This window comes from Balaenoptera physalus (genome assembly GCF_965194825.1).
Source record: "Balaenoptera physalus genome assembly, chromosome: 7".
Lineage (NCBI taxonomy): Eukaryota > Metazoa > Chordata > Mammalia > Artiodactyla > Balaenopteridae > Balaenoptera > Balaenoptera physalus.
In genome coordinates this window covers 104,486,209-104,508,462 of record NC_138886.1, presented here as the reverse complement: position 1 = coordinate 104,508,462, position 22,254 = coordinate 104,486,209, and the positions used below count along the sequence as shown (strand labels likewise).

The 22,254-nt window shown below is 43.9% G+C and overlaps 2 protein-coding genes across 2 annotated transcripts in view; both read right to left on the bottom strand.

Moving 5' to 3' along the window:
• SHC3 (SHC adaptor protein 3) overlaps positions 1-22,254 on the bottom strand; it is a 160,383-nt gene that overhangs the window by 84,221 nt on the left and 53,908 nt on the right.
• Positions 247-21,290, bottom strand: LOC309665136 (uncharacterized protein). The gene is made up of 2 exons (XM_082471367.1): positions 20,769-21,290; positions 247-774 (listed from the first exon to the last, which is right to left on the bottom strand). The coding sequence occupies exons 1-2, from the start codon at positions 21,177-21,179 to the stop codon at positions 514-516; spliced, it is 672 nt and encodes a 223-aa protein (XP_082327493.1). The 5' UTR covers positions 21,180-21,290; the 3' UTR covers positions 247-513.

The window sequence follows — 22,254 nt, the reverse complement described above, 5'->3', positions numbered from 1 at the left end:
CCCCAGTAAAGGCTCTGGCCTAAACTTCCTCTCTCCTGTCCTCTGCCTCCTGCCCACCCTGGCGCTTCGCCCTGTGGCTCCCGGTATCAAGGTGCACTGGGGAGCGGGGCGCTCATGCCAGCCTCACAGCAACTCAGGACGCCGTCTCAGTCAGGCAGCTCCTCCCCTCCGCTCTTAGTGAGCTCCCCCTTTCGGGGCAGCTGCTGAGGGTCGCAGGCGGGGGAGGAGCCCTGGGGAGGCAGGGGAGGGGAGGGAGAGCCAGGTGACTCCCCCCACCCACGCTCCACGCCCACCTCTTTCGGAGGTCTACTTCACTGGTCCCAAAATGTCCTCCCCGTCACCATTTTATTAATAATAAGACAACGACAGATTATTATTTAACTCTAGAAGACGAGCAGCATGGAATTCAGGAAGCCGAAGTACAAATTCCTAGAAATAAATGCTCCGTAGACACAATGGGTTGTTTTTCTCAGAAATATGTTTAATATCAGGCAAGAGCTACAAGGCAATCAGTCAAAAGGACGATGGCCGGGCCCCGTGGCAAAGGACGGAGAGGCCGCCAAAGAGGTGGGGAAGTGCAGGGCAGGGGGCAGGGGAGGAGCCGCAGGAGGGACACGAGCGGGACGGCTGGCGGAGGGTTGGAGAGTTCGGAGCGCGGGAGTCAGCACCCGCCCCACCCGCCCCGTGGGCCGCAGAGGTGGCGAGGGGTGCTTGAGGGGCATGGGGCCCCCCTCCGCGGATCCTCAGAAAGTGCCTTTCAGTGAGAGAGTACATCTGCAAGGCAAGAGAAAACATGCTGGTTTTATCCGTCCTCAGGTGTAAACGGTGTTAATCCCACCCCTTCCTGGGGGAGGCACGGCCTCATGGTGGTTTTTATCTAGACAAGCTCTATTTCCCTCCTCTGATCATTCAACAAGCTCCGTTCATCATAGGCTGCTCTATTTGGAGAGAGCTCCCTTCTTAGTCCTCTTGTCTGGCTTTCTGTCCGTATTTGCCTGTTTCTATGTAGATGTGAAAACAAAAAGTCGCTCTGGTTGAATTTGTGGAGGAGAAAGGACAAGAGGGCACAAGACAGGGGCCTGAGGGAAACATTAGGAATAAACTTTCAAAGAAATATACTTGCGCAGTTGCTGTGTGGAGGTAATTCTCAATTTAAGGGGCAGAGCGAGAGGGGACTGGGGGTCTGGGACCTGGAGGGTGGGTGTTCAGGCTCCCTGCAAATGAGGACTCTAAGCTGTAGGAAGGGGGCTTGCACGCACACACACACGCGCACACACACACACACACACACACACGCCGTGCTAAGTCAGCACCCCAAGAGTGAGGGAGCTAGCCTCTGCTGTGTGCCTTCACGCCCCTCATCTCCCTCAGCTGCCGCCCCTGAGATGTAGGCACCATCCTTCCCCTTTGGGAAAAATAAACTAAGATAAAAGGAATTAAGCTCAGAGAAGGTACTTAATTCTTCCCAGAATCACGTCGTATTAGAAGAGGCAAAATCTGAATTAGATCCTCGAGGCTCCACAGCCGGGCCTTTCCCAGCCCTGAGTCCCCTTAGGGGCTGTGGTGGGGAGGCCCTGGCCACCTTAACTCATCAGATGCACCCAGTGACCCAGGGGCCATCCTGCCATCAGCTCCCGTGAGCGAAGAAGCTGGCTCCCCACGGTCACACAGGAAGCAGGGGCGAGCCCTGACGGGCCGGGACATCCGGCCGTGGGTTGTGACCTTGCCCCGTTGTCACAGTGCACAGCCACCAGGGGCAGCACCGCTGGGTGTGCAGCGCCGCTCGGTGACACTGGGCACGGCTCCAGGGCCCCAAGACCCCGTCTCTCTGGAGGATGCTCAACCCTCCTGAGCTGCCTTCCAAAGCCACCCAAGCACATCGTCGGGTCCACGCGGAATCCCACGAGCACACACGACGGATGGGCGCCCAGCATTGGCGAGCCGGGTCAGGAGAGGGCCTTCAGATGCAGCATCTCACTTAGACGACAAGACACGGGGGGCAGACATCCATGCCCTGTCCATTTCCCTCTGCTGGGGAGGCCAGCAGGCCAGCCGAGACCACGAGGCCAGCACTGGCACTGTGGGGGGGGGGGTGGGCCCTGGGTCAGCCCCTCCCTCATGGGGCTTGAGCGTGTGCAGAGCAGCCAGACCCTGTGGGCAGCGGGGACGGACAAGAAGAGCCGTCCGCACAGGGCGGGCTCAGAACTGACATGAGAAGGGAAACCAAATGCACGACGTGAGGAGGAGGAAGGACCACATCCAGCCCCACACTATGTGACATGGCCTCAGAGAAAGGAAAGACCACGGGCCTCCAAGTGCAGGGTCAGAGCAGGGAAATCCTTGGCCCTCTGGGCACAGGCTGACCCCCCCGGGGGTTTTGGCAGGCTCTCTGTTGAGAAGAGTGCCAAGCCCAGTGCAGGAAAGGGGAGGGCAAGCAAAGACACAGAAATGAAGAGAAGGGAGGTTGGGCCCGGAAGGCAGCTACAGAGCACAGAGGATACCCAGGAGCAGAACCTTGAACGGGAACCAAGGATACAGGCAAGTAAGCACAAGGGTGGTGTCATGAACGCTGGGAGAAATTGTGTTGTTGAAGAGGCATAAGGAAAAAAACTACTGGGAAGTACTATGAAGGTTTGGTAATGTAGAGACAAACAAGAAAGACTCTTTTCCTTCCAACAGCAGTGAGCACATAGAAAGGGCAATGGTGGGGTGAAGGGTGGGGAGCCCCATGCACACCGAGGCCAAAACTGTGCAAGACACAGGATGGAGTGTAACACGTGGGGCACGGCCTGCATGAAGACAAGCTAAAACGTTACCACAGGGCACAACAAGATCTGAATAAACGTCCCCAGATATAAAGACATACTAGTATTAAATGTAAATTCTCTCCAAAGCAATAAATTAATTTGATTATAATTGTAATCCTAATGAGATCTTTCTGCACTGAGCAGTATGATGCTAGACTGCATAAGAAAATTCAAAAATTGTGAAGAAATGTTTTTAAACAAAAAGAAAGCCTAGCAAGGGGCAACACCTCCTACAAGATCAGAAATATGACACCATCACCACAAAGATCAGAACCGTAGGTTATTGGTACACGGAAGAAAACTCCATCAGTGGACTGAAATAGGGCCCAGAAACAGAGCCAAAGAGATAAGGGAATTTAGTAGATGATAAGGTGGAATTTCAACTCAGTGGGAGATTCCAGTTTGGGCACCTGTATCTTATTACAGGTGAAAAAAAGACCCAAATATAAAAAGTAAAATGAAATATTAAAAAATCATTAGTATAATCTCACAGTGAGGGAGATATTGTGTTGCAAAATATTTCCAGCACATATAAAATGTGCAAAAAGCTCCCCAAAATTGATAAGAAAATGAAAAAGAACCCAATAGAAAAATGGGCAAGTGATATAAAAGTGATTCATTAAAAAGGAAATGAAACCAGCCAGCAAATATGTGTGAGAAGATGCCACATTTCTGGAACACAAAAACCTCAAAGGAAAACAAGAGCAACTTTGTTTTAACCATAAAACTGGTAAATTAACAACATTAAGACCCCGTGCTACAGATTTGTGAAGAAAGGACTGCGTTCATAAATTGCTTGAGATGGTGTGAACTTGAGAAGCGACCCTGTAGCAGCCCCACATTGAAGAATCCTATGGAAATCAGATCCCCAGTGCAAAGGACAGAGACCCGTGTGACCTTGCAGCGCGGCTTTGTCCAGCAAAACAACAAAAATGGGAGGAGTTGACTAAATTGTCATGTAGCCATAATGACTTGCAACTATAAAAAAATGATTTAGACCCAAATCTACTGATCTGTTCCTGAGGAAGGCAAATTGTGGAGAAATGAGTGTGGTACCAATCCGTTTTTAACAAAAAGATGGGGAGTTCCTGTGTGTGTGTTTGTGTGTATGTGTGTGCTATATGTGTGTGGTGTGTGATATGTGGTGCATCTGTGTGTGTGTAGTGTGCGAATGCAAAAAAATGTGGTTACGTGTTACCTTACCTCAAGTAGGTGTGATTGGAACAGAGAGAAACTTTATCTTTTCTTTCTGTACTTCTATACTATTTGACATGTTACAATAAGCATCTATTGTTTTAATTAAATTTTTAAAAGAAAAAAAGTTTAATAGAACAAGAAATTAGTCCCTGTGGTCACATGCATCAGTAATTCATTCTTTTTTATCACTGAGTGGTATTTATAGCAGGTACATACCAGAATTTCTTTATTTGTTCACTGGTTGATTGATGGTTGGGTTGTTTCTAGCTTGGGTCTATTATGAATTATAATGCTATGAACATTGACCTACTGTGGACATATGTTTTGCTGGGTTGTATGGTAAATTTATATTAACTTATTAAAAAAACTGTCCAACTGTTTTCCAAAGTGTTGTGCCATTTTGCATCCCTACCAGCAATGACACACAATAACATGGGGGCCCTCAAAGCATTGTGCTGAATGAAAGAAGGCAGACGCAGAAGACCTCATTTGGTATGAATCTATTTATGTGAAATTCTAGAAAAGGCAATATTATAGGCCCAGAAAGTACTATGGTTGCCTGGGGCAGACCTGGGGATGGCTATTGACTACAAAAAGCATAAGGGAATTTGGAAGGGGAGATAAAAATGTTCTGTATCTTCTTTGTGGTGGTAATTAAATGACTATACAATTGCCGACATTAATCAAACTGTACACTTAAAATGGGTGGATTTTATTTATGTAAGTCAGACCTCAATGAATCAAGGGGAACATTTACAGTCACAAAAAAAGTTTTTTAATAAAATAAGAAACATAGCCTACACTTTGACCACCACTGCACACTAAGGTACATATCCCAGAGGAATGATGCACACGTTCCCTGGAAGACACGCACAAGAATATGCATAGCAGCTGTGTGGTATCACACTACCTGGGTACCACTCATCAGTAGAAAAGAACAGACAACAGCAGGAATTAAGGTCAAAGAGAATATGATGAGGGAAAGGAAAAAGGCGGGCACAAGGACAGCCTATATCCCCCCATTTATGAGAAGTTCAAGGACAGGGTGGGGTTTTACCAGCTTGGGAAGGCACAGAGGGCAATCTGGGGTCTGGGAATGTTCTAAGTCTTGATCTGGGTGTCAGCTATTCAGCGTGTGCATGTGTAAAATTCCAATGAGTTTTACACTGAATATTTGTGCACTCTACTGGAGGTATGTTATACCTCAACAAATTCATTGTTAAACACACAACAAGAATGAAAAGTCAAAAGGAAAACCAGCCAGCATGATTGGAATGTATTCTGCTCTGTCATTAGAACCCAATGTAGCTTTTGAAGCTAGAGAAAAAGGGGATGAAAATAGTTTTGGAACAGGAACATGATCTTTTTTAAGGAGAAACTGGAGGAGGAAGTGTTGCTGGGCAAATACTTAGGGGTCTAATGTGAAAGTGAGTCTCTGTGGTGAAGAATCCTGGGAAGAGCTGAGGTGGGACGGAAGGAAGGTGGGAACCCGAGAAGCATTTTCAAGAAGAGCGCACACAATTTGAAGACACTGACTCTGAGGCTGGTGACGGGGTGATGTTATTGCCAAGGTAGGAAGATTGTAAAAGTAATAATAATAGCCCCAACTAACATTTTTGGAGTGTTTCCTAAGCGTCTGGCCCTATGATTTTGAGCATATTAATATTTTAATATGGTAGGAATCATTATGATTCCCATTTTACAGATGAAAAACCTAAGACCAGAGAGGTTAAGTGGCCTGTCCGAGGTCACACAGCTGGGAGGTGGCTGTGGGGAGTGGATCTAGTTTGTAGCATAAGCCCTGGATGCTGGAAGAAATTGGACGAATTCAGACTGGGGCACCTGGCATTAGAGTCACAACGAACACCCATCACCTATGAGGGGATCAAATGTAAACTCACATGCGAAAGGAATTTGAAATAAAAAAGCAAAACACTATACAAGTATAAATGATCATTCCTGTTGAAGCCACAATGAGATGCCATGTCATACCTATCAGGATGACTATTACTAAAATAAAATTTTAAAGTAAGCCTAAAATAGTAAGTGTTGGCAAGGACGTGGAGAAACTGGAACATTTGTGCATTGCTGGCAGGAACGTAAAATGCTGCTGCTGCTGTGGGAATTGGTTTGAAGGTCCCTCAAAAAATTAAACATAGACTGACCATATGATCCAGCAATTCCACTTCTGGGTATATATCCAAAAAAATTATATATATATATATATATATATAATCTCCAAAAAAGCAGGGACTTGGGTATTTGTACACCCATGTTCATAGCAGCACTATTCACAATAGCCAAAAGGTGGTAGCAACCCGTGTCCACTGACCAGATGAATGGATAAACCAAATGTGGAATATACATACAGTGGAATATTATCTGGCCTTAAAAAAGGAGGAAATTGACACATGCCACATGGATGAATTTTAAGGACATTCTGCTAAGTGAAATCAGCCAGTTATAGAAAGATAAATACTGTATGATTCCTCCTATATGAGGTCCCTAGAGGAGTCAAATTCACAGAGACATAAAGTAGAATGGAGGTTGCCAGGGGCTGAGGGGAGCAAAGAATGGGAAATGATTATCTAATGGGGACAGAATTCTAGTTTGGGAAGATGAAAAAGTCCTAGAGATGGATGATGGTGATGGCTGCACAACAACGTGAATGTACTTAACGCCACTAAGCTTAGCTGTACAGTTAAAAACGGTTAAATGGTTAAAATGGTAAATTTTATGTTTAGCCAAAATAAAAACAACAACAACAACAATCATTGCTGTCAGAGCCAGACACCAAGGGCCTGTGTACAACCACAAGCACCCTGGCAGCAGCCTGGCATAAAAGTGTAGTGTGTCTCCCACCTACAGGCTGACCCACTGGGTCATAGGTGACTGACTGAGATTCATGGATTTTAATCTTGTCCTTCATTTTGGGTATAATTAAACCTTCAGTATTTCCTGTCAAGTGTATCATCATTTTTTAATACATTTTTATGCCCAGAATGACAGAATTCCTGCCTGAGTCTATAAATAATTGAGCTAAGGCCCTTTCAAACCTAAATGATACCATGCTTCTCGTGGGACATCCTTCAGCACATCCTGTGCTCTGCAGCTATTAAAAGGCTTTGTGGGCGTCTGCCCACATGTCAGAAAGTACTACCTCAGAGGTAAACAAACCACAGATAAGAAATAATGAATAACATATATTTAGTCACATACATTTCAGAGGATCAGGGCCTACTCTACGACACGCACTAATGTTGAATACGGATGGATGAGAAATTTGTATTCAGATGAAAACAAGAATTTTGTCAAACATACAAAATGTTACCAGCTAATAACTGGGCATGAGATGATTCTCAATTTCCCAAGAACAGGGACATCATGACTTGCTTGTGTCCTGGATTCAAGGAGCCAAGTGGAGACTGTAAGCCAGCCCCCATCCACCCCCAAGTGAGGTCTGTGCTCAGACTTGGCTCCCACCAGATGTGAAGGGCTGAGTTAATTTCCATTAAGACCCAGTGAATAGACTGGAGGGAGTGACCTGGAGATAATATATGCACATAACATAAAATTAAAGTAATAATATGAACCTGATTACTTAATATTACATTTAAGAAAAAAATGAAGGCACAAAACTTTGCATAAAGTGTGATTGCAAAATTGTGAAAGATTAAGGGAAAACTTTCCCTTCCTTTTTTGTGTTCTTTGCTTTCTAAAATTTCTCTGGTGGGTGTGTACGTATGACTTTTATGATGAACTCAAATTTAGTTTTAAGGTGTGGAGGTTAGTGTAAAGCAGCAGTTTTAATCCAGGGGACACTGGGCAAAGTCTGAAGACAGTTTGAGCCGTTGCAATGTTGAGGAAGGGGGTATCTAGTAGGTAGAGCTCAGAGGGGCTTCTAAACATCCTGAAATGCACAGAACAGTCCCCACAGCAAAGCATGATCTGGCCCCAAATGTCAATGATGTCGAGGCTGAGAAACCCTGGCGTAGAGCCTATTTTTTGTTTCCCATATGGGACCGCAGGGCCGGGACTCCCACTCCCCAGGCCACCAGCAGTGCCAGGGGTGTGTGTGTGTGTGTGTGTGTGTGTTTTCCCAGGAGGAGCCCATGGGTGTGCTCTTTACACGAGAGAAAGATGTCCAAGGAAGGCAGGCTTGGTGTGAAAATCGCTGAAGTGGGTGCCCCCACTCTCCCAGTGCACACTCAGGGAGCGCCCGCTGTGCAGGCTGCAGGGATGGCCTGACCCCGCCTTCACCGTCACCTGCCTGTCCTGCAGGTCTCAACAGGTCAAGGAGGAACAGGAGTGAGGACAGGCTGGGCCTCTGATGGTCACAGGCAGCAGGGAGCATTTGCTGGTACTTCAGATGCTCCTCGAAGGGTCTGAAAACCAGAACCCCAGGATCTGCCGCCGGCTGCCCTCCCCAGGAAGAGGGGTCCTGGCTTCTGGACAGAGTGGAGGTGGACAAGGGGTCCAGCAGCCACCTATGCGAGGCTGGTGCTGCTAAACTCAGGGCCTGAGGAAGTGAGGATTTTTTTGTTAAAATAGAAGAGAGCATAACAAGGAGTAACCAGGGCCTCACAAGAGTGTGGAAGAAACTGCATGATGCATCTGGGAGCCAGTCGCCCCAGCCCTGCAAGGGGAGACTTCTGGTACAGGTGCTCCCAGCCCAGGCGACAGGCAGAGTTACAAGTTCCAGCAGAGGGGGCGCTGCAGAGACCCTGGGTCCTGAGGCGGATGCCGCAGAGCAAGGATACCAGCCAGGCCAGGTACCAGCAGGCAGGATGAAGAGAAGGAGTTCATTCTTTTAAAAGAACACCAGCCACAAACCATGTCCCCCAGAGCAGGCAGGATCAGACTCACCATTCAACAATATGTCTCTCTCTCTGATATTTTAGGTATTAAAGTACATTAAACTAAATTACAGATTAGCTAATTGAATTTACTTTCCAGTGCTTAAAGGCTTTACTTCAAAAGGAGTTATAAGTTGCTAATCTGGAAATTATCCAACAAGTCTTCATTTTTCCAGGTTATAAGTAGAAAATTAAAATATGAAGAGAAAGGACACTATCCCACAATATTATATTCCAACAAAGGAAGCCAGGTCTTCTAAAACAAGTGCCTTCCATTTTGCTCAGCAGATATAGCTGCACTAATTTTCATAGAAAAGGCCCAGGGGGCCAAAAGGAAGGAGAAATTTAATATCATTTTTTCCACTCAGAGTTTGTCGTATTAATCACATCTTCTGGGCTGCCACTATTAGCAATTTGCTTTTTCTGATGCTTCATTTTTAGTCATTTCCCTAGATTCATGAAACTTTAAGATTTCAAAAAACATTGATTGAGCACCTACTATGTGCTGCCCCAGGGCCTATGTCTCTTCTAGGGACAGCCTGTCGCCTTTGTGGGCTGTGAGAATGCCTCCCTGAGAGCTCATTAACGAAACTCAAACCCAACTTTCAAGATAACTTGGCTCAGTCCCCACTGCATTCAGACATTTTAGACTTTATTCTTTTTAAATAATAAACAATAAATACTGAAAGCTTTTAATGATGAGAAATGTTTATGCTTCTAAAGGAGGAAAGATGAACATAAACTTTTATATACAGTCTGAACACTATTATATGAACAATGTATATGAAAAATACCCCATCTTAACTCATCAAAGATGACGTCATCAATATGGAGACAAAGTGACACCGTGTACCTCCTAATGTCATGCACTGAGAAGGACACAACAATTTCTATTGTTTACTGCCAGAAATACATAACCTGAAATGAATCATGGGAAAGCAACAGGAAAATTAAAAGTGACGGAAATTCTACAAAATAACTGACTTGTACTCTTAATAAATGTCAATGTCAAGAAAGACAAAGAAAGGCTGGGGAACTGTTCCAGATTAAAGGACTCCAAAGAGACACAACAACTAAATGCCATGTGCGAGCCTGGATGGAATCCTGGACTGGACAAAAACAGCTATGGAGGACATTACTGGGAGAACTGATGAAATGTGGAGATGGGCTGTAGATTCAATAATAGTGTTCTATCAGTGTTATAGTTCCAGATTTGATCATTGTGCTCTGGATATGTAAGAAAATGTCATTGTCCTTAGGAAAGACACTCTTACATAGTTAAGGGCTAAGAAGCACAATATATCCAACTTACTCTGAAATGGTTCAGAAAAAAAAATAGAGATTTGCAGGAATCCTTTGTCCTATTCTTACACCTTTTCTGTTAGTTTAAAATCACATAAATGTTTTAAAATGCATAGAAAATATGAAGGAAATGCTACATTTAGTCAAATTGAAGACGCAACTGACTACAAAATGGATCATATTTTATGTCCCAGAAATAAAGAAAAAATGCATATTGTATGTCCCACAACTAAAGAAAAAACTATGACACAATACTTCATCACTTAAAACTTTTCTTTTATACTTTCAGAGAAATTTTTTAGACTTGTTAATGCATAGATTTATATATATATATAATATATATATATCACTCTTCTGTATATGTAAAAAGAAATAGGTAAGTGAAATAAATAGACTAAAATGTTCCTCCAACCTCTTTGCATTGTCGTTTCAACACTTCTGAATCACATTCTGATTCAGTTGTTCGTATCTGTGCATTTCTATGTAAAATCATCCTCTGAGCCATCAAGAATGTAGGTGAGACAGCAGTTTTTAAAAGAACACTCTGTGACTATTTTGGTATTTTCTTCCAAGCCACTGAAGCCTATTATGCAAGAGTTAACCCTTGGCCTTTCCAAAAGGGCTTGGGGGAAGGATTTTGACCAACTCTGAAGACTCATGTTCCCTTAAATGGTTGGTGGACTGACCATTGAGAGTCAAAGTTGTCTACTTGAGCTGACATGAACAACAATCAGATGGTCAGGTGCTCAGCAATAACAGCAGACATACAACTGTAGTCCACTGGGCAGGAAGAGGTTAAGATACGACTGAATATAGATGCATCCAGATTTCAGAGATGTTAAAATGTGAAAAGAGTGCATCTGAAAGTTGGAATGTGGTGCTGGGTTTGTGGGTAGGAGGTTACACTGCTTCTATACAGTCCAATTTTGTACCAATATGCACACATTAATTTCTTGGTGTCATTTTTATACCCAGAAAAAAAAAGAATACATCTTGATCCACAGAATAGAGTTATTTCATGAAAATTTTATGCCTGATTATTGTCTGTGCATTCCCTATGTTTCCCAAGGCACAAAATTCTCCACCTTCTAGTTCAGGTCTAAGAAGCTCCTCTGATGTAAAATGCATTAACTGACCCAATAATTTAATCAAAGTCTGTGAAGTGTAAGGAAAAGCCCGTCTCTGATGATGCTATCAAAGGTCTTAGAAGTTTAGTGGGTTCTCTTCCCTAGGGAAGAGAAGGAAGCACAATGAATTGATTCTAAGAGGCACATTTTTTTCATATTTTAACATTTCTGAAACCTCTGTGGGCCAGGCAGCCGTCATTATGTAGTTACCATTTCCTGCATATACACATCACAATTTGCAGAATGAGTATTATTAGTTTGAAAAAAAATTTCAGAGACAATAGTGGAAAGACAGGTTTCTTGAGATATTTTATATAAGGTAAAATTCACTCTTTTAGATGTTCAGTTCTATGAGTTTTGAAAAGCATGTACAGTCATGTAATCACCACAAAATCAAAAGATAGAATATTTCCATTATCCCTGAAAGGTTTCCCCATGCCCTTTTTGTGGTCAATCCTCTCCCCCCGACCTCCAGACCTTGGCCACTGGTGATCTGCTCTCCGCCTCTAGTTTTACATTTTCCAGAATGTCATATAAATGGAATCATATAGCATGCAGCCTTTTGTGTCTGGCTTCTTTCACTCAGCACAGTGTTTCTGAGATTTATCTATATTATTGCATGTATAAAGATTTTGTTGAACAGACCATTAGTAAGATAGAATCAGTCATCAAAAACTTCCCAACACAGAAAACCCCAGGACCAGATGGCTTCACTGGTGAATTCTACAAAAGTATAGGCCAATATTCCTGATGAACATAGATGCAAAAATCCTCAATAAAATATTAGTAAACTAAATTCAACAACCATTAAAGCATACCCCATGATCCAGTAGGATTTATTTCAGAGATGGAAGGATGGTTCAACATCTGCAAATCAATAAATGTGATACACCACATTAACAAAAGGAATGGTAAAAATTATAACAATCATATCAGTAGATGCAGAGAAAGCATTTGACAAAATTCAATATCCAATCATGATAAAAACTCTCAACAAACTGTGTATAGAGGGAACATACCTCAATATAATAAAGGACGTATGTAACAAACCCACAGCCAACATCATACTCAATGGTGAAAGCCTGAAAGCTGCTCCAAGATCAGGAACAAGACAAGGATGCCCATTCTTGCCACTTGTATACCACATAGTACTGGAAGTTCTAACCGGAGCAATTAGGCAAGAAAAATATATGAAAGGCATCCAAACTGGAAAGGAAGAAGTAAGACCGTCTTTATTTGCAAATGACATATTATGTACAGAAAACCCTAAAGACTCCACCAAAAAAAACTGTTAGAACTAATAAACAAATTCAGTAAAGTTGTAGGAAACAAAATCAATACACAAAAATCATTTGTGTTTCTATACACTAACAATGAACTATCAGAAAGAAATTAAGAAAACAATCCCATTTACAATTGCATCAAAAAGAATAAAACAACTATGAATAAAATTTAACCAAGAAGGTGAAAGATCTGTACACTGAAAACTGTAAGATACTGATGAAAGAAATTGAAGAAGGCACAAATAAATGGAAAGATATTCCATGCTCATGGATTGACAGAATTAATACTGCTAAAATATCCATACCATATACAGCAATATACAGATTCAGTGCAATCCTTATCAAAATTCCAATAGCATTTCTCACAGAAATGGGCATGACACAGCCAAAAAATAAAAATAAATAAATAATTTTTTTAAAAAAACAAAACAACTAACAAACAAACCTTTCACAGAGAAAACTCTAGGGGCACATGGTTCCACTGGTGAATTCTACCAAACATTTAAAGAAGAAATAACACTAATTTTTCACAGTCTCTTCCAGAAAATAAGAGGGAACAATTCCCAGTTCAGTTTTTGAGGCCAACATTACCCTGATACCAAAATCAGACAAAGGCATTATAAAACAAAAACAAAAACAAAACAACTTGTGAACTTACATACAAAATCCTGACTACATAGTAGCAAATTGAATCTAGCAATATATCAAAAAGATAATAATACATCGTACACTGGAGGGGTTATCCATGGCTTGAGAGGTTGGTTCAACATTAAAAAAATCAATCAATGTAATTACCCATATCAGCAGACTAAGAAAGAAAAAATATATGAAAATCTCAATAGATGCAGAAAAGCCTTTGATAAAATTCAACACACATTCATGATAAAAACTCTCAGCACACTACCAGTAGAAGGAAACTTCCTTAATCTGATAACAAGACATCCACAAGAACCCTACAGCCCATATTACAGTTAATGGTGGAAAACTAAATACTTTCCCTCTAATATCAGGAACAAGGCAGGAATGTATACTTTCACAACTCATTTAACATTATACTAGAGATCTTAGTCTGTGCAGTAAGACAAGAAAAAAAGAAAAGTAAAAGCCATACAAATTAGATAGGAAGAAATAAAACTGCCTTTATTTGTAGATGACATAATCATCTGTATAGAAACTCCTGAAGACTCTACATAAAAGCTACTAGAACTAATAAGTGAGTTTAGCAAACTGTGGGAAGGTTTGTTTGTTGTTTTGTTTTGTTTTTTAATTTATTTTTATTTTTTGGCCGCATCGCATGGCATGTGGGATTTTAGTTCCTCGACCAGGGATCGAACCCATGCCGCCTGCACTGGAAGTGCAGAGTCTTAACCACTGGCCTACCAGGGAAGTTCCCTGTTTGTTGTTTTTACTATGAATTTAATTTCTTTAATAGATACAGACCTATTATCTATTTTTTCTTTAAGCCACTTTGGTAGTTGTACCTTTAAGGGAATTTGTCTATTTTATCTATGTTATTCAATTTGTTGATATAAAATTGTTGATAATATTCCCTTCTTATTCTAGCAGTGTCTGTAGTATTTGTAGTAATGTGTCCTTGCTGTTACTTGTAATCTGAATTTTCTCTCTCTTTCCTTGACCAGTCTACGTAGTAGTTTATCAATTTTAGTGCTTTTTAAAAAACACTTTTCAGGTTCAAATATCTTTTCTATTCTTTTTCTGATTCCAATTTTATTGATTTCTAATGCTCTTGAAATAGCCTAAAGGACAATAAAGCTTAGAAAAAAACATAGATAGCAAGATTCTAAGTCAAAAAAAAAGAAGATTCACTATATTCAGACTCTGAATTAGAAGAAATTTTTAGGAATACCTTTCTCATATTACTTATATTTTCCTTCTAACAAACGTAGAAGTATTATAATGATATAAATCTGTGTCCGCAAAATTCCAAAGTAGCTTTTTCAATATATGTAAATTGAATCTAAGTGATGTGAAAGCATTGTGTCATATTTTAATAGGCAGTGCTTTCTTTTTTTTTTTAGTGGTTATAAAAAAATGAAGTGTTTTGTATAGGAGATGGTATTTTAGAGTAGATGAAATATGGCCTGTGTCTTTAAAAGTCTAATACAATGTGCAAGAAGGTAAAAGCCTGTAGAGCAATTCAGGCAAAGTGGTCTTATAGCTCAGGGCAAAAGCAAATACTCCTTGTGGCTGAATATTGCCCTTGAGGTGTGACAGTGGACCAGGAGAATGGGGCAGTGTGTAGGTCAGTGTGGTTGTGCAAAGGAAGCATAATGGGGAGTTATAAGAAATATATTTGGAAAGTTATGCTGGGGCAGGTGAAATAGAACATTGAATAACAAGTTAAAATTTTTTTCATTGTATTCTGCAGGTAGTGGCTAAAACAATGAAACTTAACAGGAAGTAATATGTTTCAGGCACATTCAGGATTAGCAAGTAGAAAGAGAATTGAAGGAGAGAGAGACTAGAAGAAAGGAGAGAAATTATTCAGGAGGCTTCCAAGGGAGAATCAACAGCATTGGTAATTGAACAGGGAGGAAAGATGATATAAGACTGACTCCCTGGTTTCTACTTCGGGAGAATGTGTGGGTTGTAGTTATGACAAGCATTCAAGGAGACATGAGCTGGACCTAACTATGGTAATAGAGGTGAGAATGGAGGGATGTAAACAGAACAGAGAGGCAGAGATAGGTTGCTTAGGACTTGGCAACTGACCGAGCATCTGCAAGAAGACACAGGTCCAGTCAGCTGCTAAAAATACAGGGCTGGACTTAAGAGAAGATCCAGAGGTACAGATACAGATTTGTGGCTTATATACCTAGAAGTGGCATTTAAAGCAATGAGATTACCAACAAGGAGAGGATATAATAAAAATGAAAATATCAGTATTAGTTAACATGCCTTGAGCCCTTCTATGTACTAGACAGCATGTTAAGTGCTTTTCAGATATTAACACAATTTCTTCTCAACCCAGTGAAGAAGGTACCATTATGATTCCCATTTTAAAGATGGGGAAAGTGAGACACAGAGAACTTAAGTTCTTTGCACAAGATCACACAGCTGGAATGTTGTTCAGCCTAGTAGAAGTCCAGATAATCTGACTCCAGAACCTGCAACACTAGCTGCCCTTGGCAAGGGCAAAGGGTTCCTTATGGAAAGATATATTTGGGGTAAGTGAACTCAGAGAAAGAGTCAGAAAAGGAGCAATCAGAGGGGTACATTCTTACACAAATGTGCTTCTGGCATGAGGATTATAAATATACATCACACCAGATGGTCCTTAAGGAGAGTATGGAATGAACGCCACATATTCATCTTATGGATTCTATTTAAACCATTCTAAGCCACCAAGCCATGTACGCTCTCCATTTTTAAAATTTTTGGATGAGTGGGATCACTTGAAAAAAATAATAAATGGACCTATTTTCAAAACTGTGGCTTCATAGATGGTAGTTGCAAATGGTTCAGAAGTTAAAAATAGAACTCTGGAACATTGCTTCTCAAAGTGTGGTACCTGATCTGGCAGCATCAGCACCCCCTGAAAACCTGACAGAAAGTCCCACCCTAGTCCTACTGAATCAAAAACTCGGGGGGTGGGGCCCAGCCATCTGTTGTAACAAGGTCTCCAGGTGATTTTGATTTATGTCCAAGTTTGAGAACCACTGTTCTAGAAAATGAGATGATATGTGTGTGTGTGTTAAATCTTTGGGGACCCTGCCCCAGGTCAGAACATATCTGTGTGGCCCCTCTATGCCCAGCCTGCTGGATTCTTCAAGAAATCCATAGCACAGTGGAGCCCAGGTTAGGTGAGAATTCCTTTCCATGTGGTGTAATACGGTAGAGAAGAGACAAAGACCTTCTGTTCCTATTGCCGTCATCCAGTGATATTAGCAGGCCACCTTGGGGTTCACCCAAGGCCTCGCCCCAACCCAGTGCAGCAGAATCTCCATGGCAGGGCATCATGGTAACTGACAAGTTTCTTGTTTCCTCTGCCTTCATGTAAAGAGCGACATGTCTTTACCAACCAAAGGTTTCACCAGGAGACACAGCCAGCTGCTAAAGAAGTAAGTAAATAACCAAATAAACAAACAAACAAATAAATCTTGAGGCTTTGCACATGAGGCTCTGCAAAGTCCTCGACTTGCTCAGCTTAAACTCTTAGACACTGTATCTAACCCCTTTCTCTGTATTTCAATGACAACATTTCAATGAACTTATCCTAGCCACTTGCCCTTCCTAGCCACACATCCTGTGAGATCCTGGCTCATCTGTACAGTCAACTGGAGGTCCAAGCCCATGCCAAGCCCTGAGCAGCCTGTGCATGCATGCCCAGTTGACCTTGACACTCCCAGCCAGCAGACTGTCAGTAGAAAGATATCTCCACCCAGGTTCATAAGAACAGGTCCCATGGTTGGAAGTTTTCACGCCCTTGGGCACTATGCCCTCACTGGGAGAGACAGCTACATAACTTGCACCTGATCTCCATAACCAGCTTGCCAGAAAATTATGATGATGGGGTCATCCTGACAAAGTGTTAACCAGTGTTTGAAATGAAAGGAGAAACAAGGAAGTAGAATAATGCCTGTATTTTCCAGTTTGGGAAAAAGACAAGAATCAGACTGGTTTATTACAATGGTCAGGGCGAGAAAAGGAATACGACTCGCCCGGAACCTCTGGGACAGAAAGATGGCACCTCGTCCTTTCCACCCAGCCCCCTCCACCTTACCCAGCCCACCCCGTCTCACCCCACTCCGACGCAGCCTTTCCCATTTCGCAGCCCCTCACCCAGCCCACCCTTCCTCATCTCATCTATCCTCTCACCCCCCCAGTCACCCCCTTCCCACTCCCCCTCTCCCTGTTCTAACCCACCCTACTCACTTTGAGCTAGTTAAGGTGGCAAGGGCCTCATCCTTTCTACAACTTTTCATATGAAAAGTTTTTAAAGACACTTTTATTATATTTCTTTCCATTATTTAGTGAAATTCAATGAAGTGTTGCTGAAGCACAGGACAAACATTCCCAGGATGAATAAAGCAAGTAGAATGGGTGTAGCACAGTCTTTGCAGAGCCCACTCTGCCCCCCAACTGACCCTTTTCCTTATGTATATTTGGCCCATGCATCCCAACTGGACTGCAAGTGCCTCATTTTCTTTGTGCCCTGCTCAAGGCCATCATGTCACTGTGGTCAGGAAAGGAGTTTTATAATTAACATCGAATTTCCATCTTCCAAGTGTGCCCCCCTGCCCAGCGTGTCTGGTGTTTGCCAGCACTTGTGGCTTCCTGAAGGATGCAACCCTCTTGATCGAGCAGCAATAGGACACTCTTGATTCTAGATTCCGACTTGCTCTGGCTCCAATCTCAAGTTTGCCACTTCCTGGCTCTGTGATCTTAGACAGTTTTTGTAAACTTTCTGATCCTCAGCGCCCTCATCTCCAAAATGCACACAACCCGCCTCCCAGGGATCCCGAGAGAAGACCCCACACGCTCTCACCACTCTCTGAAATTATTATGCCCAGCGACATGAAATGGCTGATATTTGATGATTTTCAACTACAAAAGCGACAAGTTCATGTGGTTCACCTTAACATCCTTCTTTTGTATATGTCTGCGTGCTTATTTTCTCTCTCTGCTGTAAAAGGTTTGCTTTGATTTAGTGCTCTGTTCCTAATATCTAAACAGTGACTAGACATGGTACGTGATCAATAAAAATTTGTTGGATGAATGAATAACATGCTTAGAGCAATATAGTAAGTATTCAATACTAGTGCTATTATTATTATTAGCAGCAGCAGCAATTGGCAAAGCAGGAAGATAGAATGAAATACTAGATACTATTGGCTCAAGTGAAAATTAATGCCACATTACCAAATATTTTATCCTTTTCAGTAACTTCAGTTTGTTGCATGAAACCAAAGTTTCTTTCCAGCTAGAAAACCTACCCTGAATGGAATTGATTGATATTGATAAATAGAGTAATATCAATCTGCAGTTGATATTATCATATACAGAAATTTGGAGAGAGTGAACTGCAAAATTAAATCCATGGTAAAAACCCTCTCCGGATTTGTTGAATACCTACTATGTGCCAGGTGCAGCCTCAGAGTTGTGTAGGTCTCATTTCTAAGACTCTCAACAAGTCTGCTTGTGTGGGTTCCATCCCTGTTCCATGGGTGAGAAGCCAACGCTGAGAGGTAATGAGAAGCTGGAATGCACCTCTCTGGTGAGAGGTAATTCTGGGCCAGTATGCAAGGATCCCTTTACTCACCTGCTAGGTGAGGAACCCCAAGCATGTAAATACAGCTCTGCTATGTGGGTCAGAGGACTGCTGTCCAAAGATCAGGCTGGGACAGCTGCTCAGAGAGGAGGTCCCAAGAGAAAAAATCCAATTCAGAGAGACAGGTCCAGGAGCTGAGTGATTGGAGCCGCGAGCCTTCAGCCAGAGCTGTCATCTCGCAGCCCCCAGCCTACTCTGGGTTCCAGGGACGTCCGCATAAGCATGGCCACGCTGCCTCCAGGGCCAGGGTCTGGCCTCCGCTGCTCTGATGGAGGCTTTGCCAGCACCCTCAGCCCACTCCCACCCTCTGCCCCCTACAACACCCTCCCTAGTACTCTCCCCACACCAAGTCTCAGGGTCTGCTCAGGGGACAGATTAAGGCACATGTACGTGTGGGTCTGGTCAAGGGAATGGCCTTGAGATCTTTCCTGCACATAGCCTGTGCCAGGTGTTTCCAGAAGTAATGTCTCATTTAATCCTCACAAAGCGGGTGAATGCCTCAACATGTATTAGCATGAAGAGACAGAACATGAAATTGAGGCCTATCGGAAAGCAGACACCCGTGTCCCTTTGCCCCAGGGCCCTCTTGGTGTCCTAAAGGCAGGCGGGCTTGGGGCGGGACCTCAGATGGGTGCAGACTGTGCCTGTGTTTTTTCGCTGCATCCGACTCAGGCCCCACCCTTTGGCAGGCATTAGAATTACTGCACAGGGGCAGACAGGCAGAACCCCTTGTGGGGCCCAAGTGGGAGCAATTGCCTCAGTTTTATGCTTCCTTCTGGTGTGCCATGTGGTCGGGGGAGAAATTCACCATGGGTTAAATGCTCCCTTCCCCAGGAAGTCCTCCCAGACTTGTCCAGGCCCCAGGGACCTTCTTCCATGTTTCTGTGGAACTTTTCCCATGCTTCCTGTTGCCTGTCCCACTGCCTTGTGACTCTGGGCCTCTTTCCCCAGTCGCGATTTCTTGGGCACCTGGGATCCATGCACCCCTGTCTAGCACATTCTCGCACGCAAATGATGACGAAGGAGGCGCAGGGGCACAAAATTATTCTGGTTGGTGTTAAGCCCTGAGTAACGATGTAGAAGTAAAGCGGAAGGACTCAGCCTGCTTCAACCAAAGCCCGGATGCGTTTGCACGCAGGCAAGCTGGTGTTTTCAAAAAGAATTCTAAACTGAGAAAACACTAACTCCCCCCTTGCCAGGCCTCGCCCCCCTGGGGGTGGAAGGCTTCGAGAGACTCAGTCTGAAAAACGTGTTCAGAAAAAGTAAATTTAGAACGAGCCAGTAAGGCTAAAATCGCAAGTTAACCAACCTGCGCTAGGCGAGTACACAGGGATGCGTGCGCAGGCTGTTCACACCTGCTGCTCTCCTTTCTAATCCTGAGAGTCAACCAGCCTCAGGGAAGATTTTTACAGATTTGCTCCTTTTCCTGGCATGTTGAACCTAAATCGACATTAGAGGTGTTTATTTTGTAGTGAAAAAGGAATTCTCCAACATCACGACCGAGGAGTCTAATTGCAGAGATCAGATCCATGCAGCACCAAGGCACCGAAGCAAATGTCAGCCTTGTTTTCCATGTCACCTGCCAGGTGTCAAGCACACATGTCAACATCACTGATACGATAGGTTTACAAATAAGGGACCTTCCAAATTCCTCCTCTCAGCCTGCAAAGTGAGAAAGCCACAGAACCGAAGTCCTGCCGGTTTGGTGCAGCATGTGGAGTCCATGCCACAGTCCAAGAGGGAACGATCACCCCAAACCTGAAAAGAAGACGTTCAGAGCCCCATCCACCCACCCTTCCTGGGTGTTTCCATCTTTCTACTGTTCAGGGTAGCGCAACAAGACCCCGTGTCATTCCCTGGACTGTGTGCCGTTCTCCCAGAGGCAGAGGTGTCCAACGCCTTACCTGCCCTTCTTCCTCTGCACCCATCTTCTGCCCCCGCAGCTCCTCACAGGCTGAATGCCGCCCTGAGGATGGGAAAGCCTCCACGAACAACACAAATATCTTGTTAGTAAATATGGCCTTTTCCCAAACCACACCCTGTGCACGGCTCCAATCCCCACGAACTGGTGACGAAATGGCCACACGACACAAATGTTTGAAGCGAGATGGTGAAGGGCTGCAGTGGATACGGTGTGGGGCGAGGGGGCCAGGGCACCCGGCCCGCAGCCTGGTTGGCCCCTCTCTTGCAGGAAGTCCAACGAGGGCGCACGGTGCCGGGGGGCCTTCAAGTACACGAGGGGAGATGCACTGCGGCTGGGACGGACGCACACGGATGAGGACGCGCGGGGACTCGATGCAGCTGAAGGACCGCATGGTGACAGGTTTTACCTGGGCCTTTTTCTCTTTTTTTTGAGAGCACTGAGCCAGAAGTGACTGGAGGAGTGAGTGTTACCAAGCCTGCCAGGTCGACTCGGGGAAGGGAGGGTGGACCAAGTGGAGACGCTGCACCGAGGCCGTCTGACTTGCCTTCCTTCAGGCTGAGGATGGGCCCCTCCATGCACCCGACAGGCGAGAAACACCCCTGCAAGCCAGGCCGCCATTCTCACTGCAGCAAGGGCACCCGTGATTCTGAACATCTCGTCTCCGGGCTCCCTTCTCCCTCCCGCCTCCAGGCCGTGCCGGCTATTTTGTTCAAACTCACAGCCCTGCAGCTATCACAGTGCCCAGTACTGTCAGACCAATTCCACGTGGTCACACATCTACCTTCTAACCAAAGTCCCCGCATGAAACGTCAGACGGAGAAGACCCCAATGTCACAGCGTTCAGTCCCACTCACCAGCTCACGGCTGATTCGGTGTCCATTTCACTCTGCCTCCTTGGGCTGTGGTAACATGAGAAGGTCGTGGCCAGGTGACTCTCAACTTCAACACATGTGCTAGCATCCGCGATAAAAGTCTCCGGAGACCCCATCAATAGGTTGAATAAGAACAGAAGGAAATACTTTCCCCAAAGAAGAATGCTCTCCTTTTACAAATTTTGAGTTTGGTTTCAAACCAGAAGGATTTTATGCATGTTCCTGGGGAATTTTTGAAAAGCCCCAATTCCAAAGCAGAACCCTCCAGCGTGTGGATGCGAAGCAGAATGCTAGGAGGTGGTCACATCCACGGGCAGTGCTGGCCAAGGTCTGGGCCAAACCAGTATCTTCAGGGCCCATCGAAAATATGACAACTTTAAAATGAGGGAAACGAAAACCGTTAACTAGATCCAACTGTTTACTCTCTACAATTTGGAAAAGCAGGTTTGTCTTGGGCCCTGGACAACATTTTATTAACAGGAGCTCACCCAGGAAGTGTAGCAAAACCATGTACACTGAGCCCACGTGTCTACGTGGGCCTGAGTAGAAAGCAAACTCAGCAGTTATCGGAAGAGTCCAAGCGGTGCAGGAGGT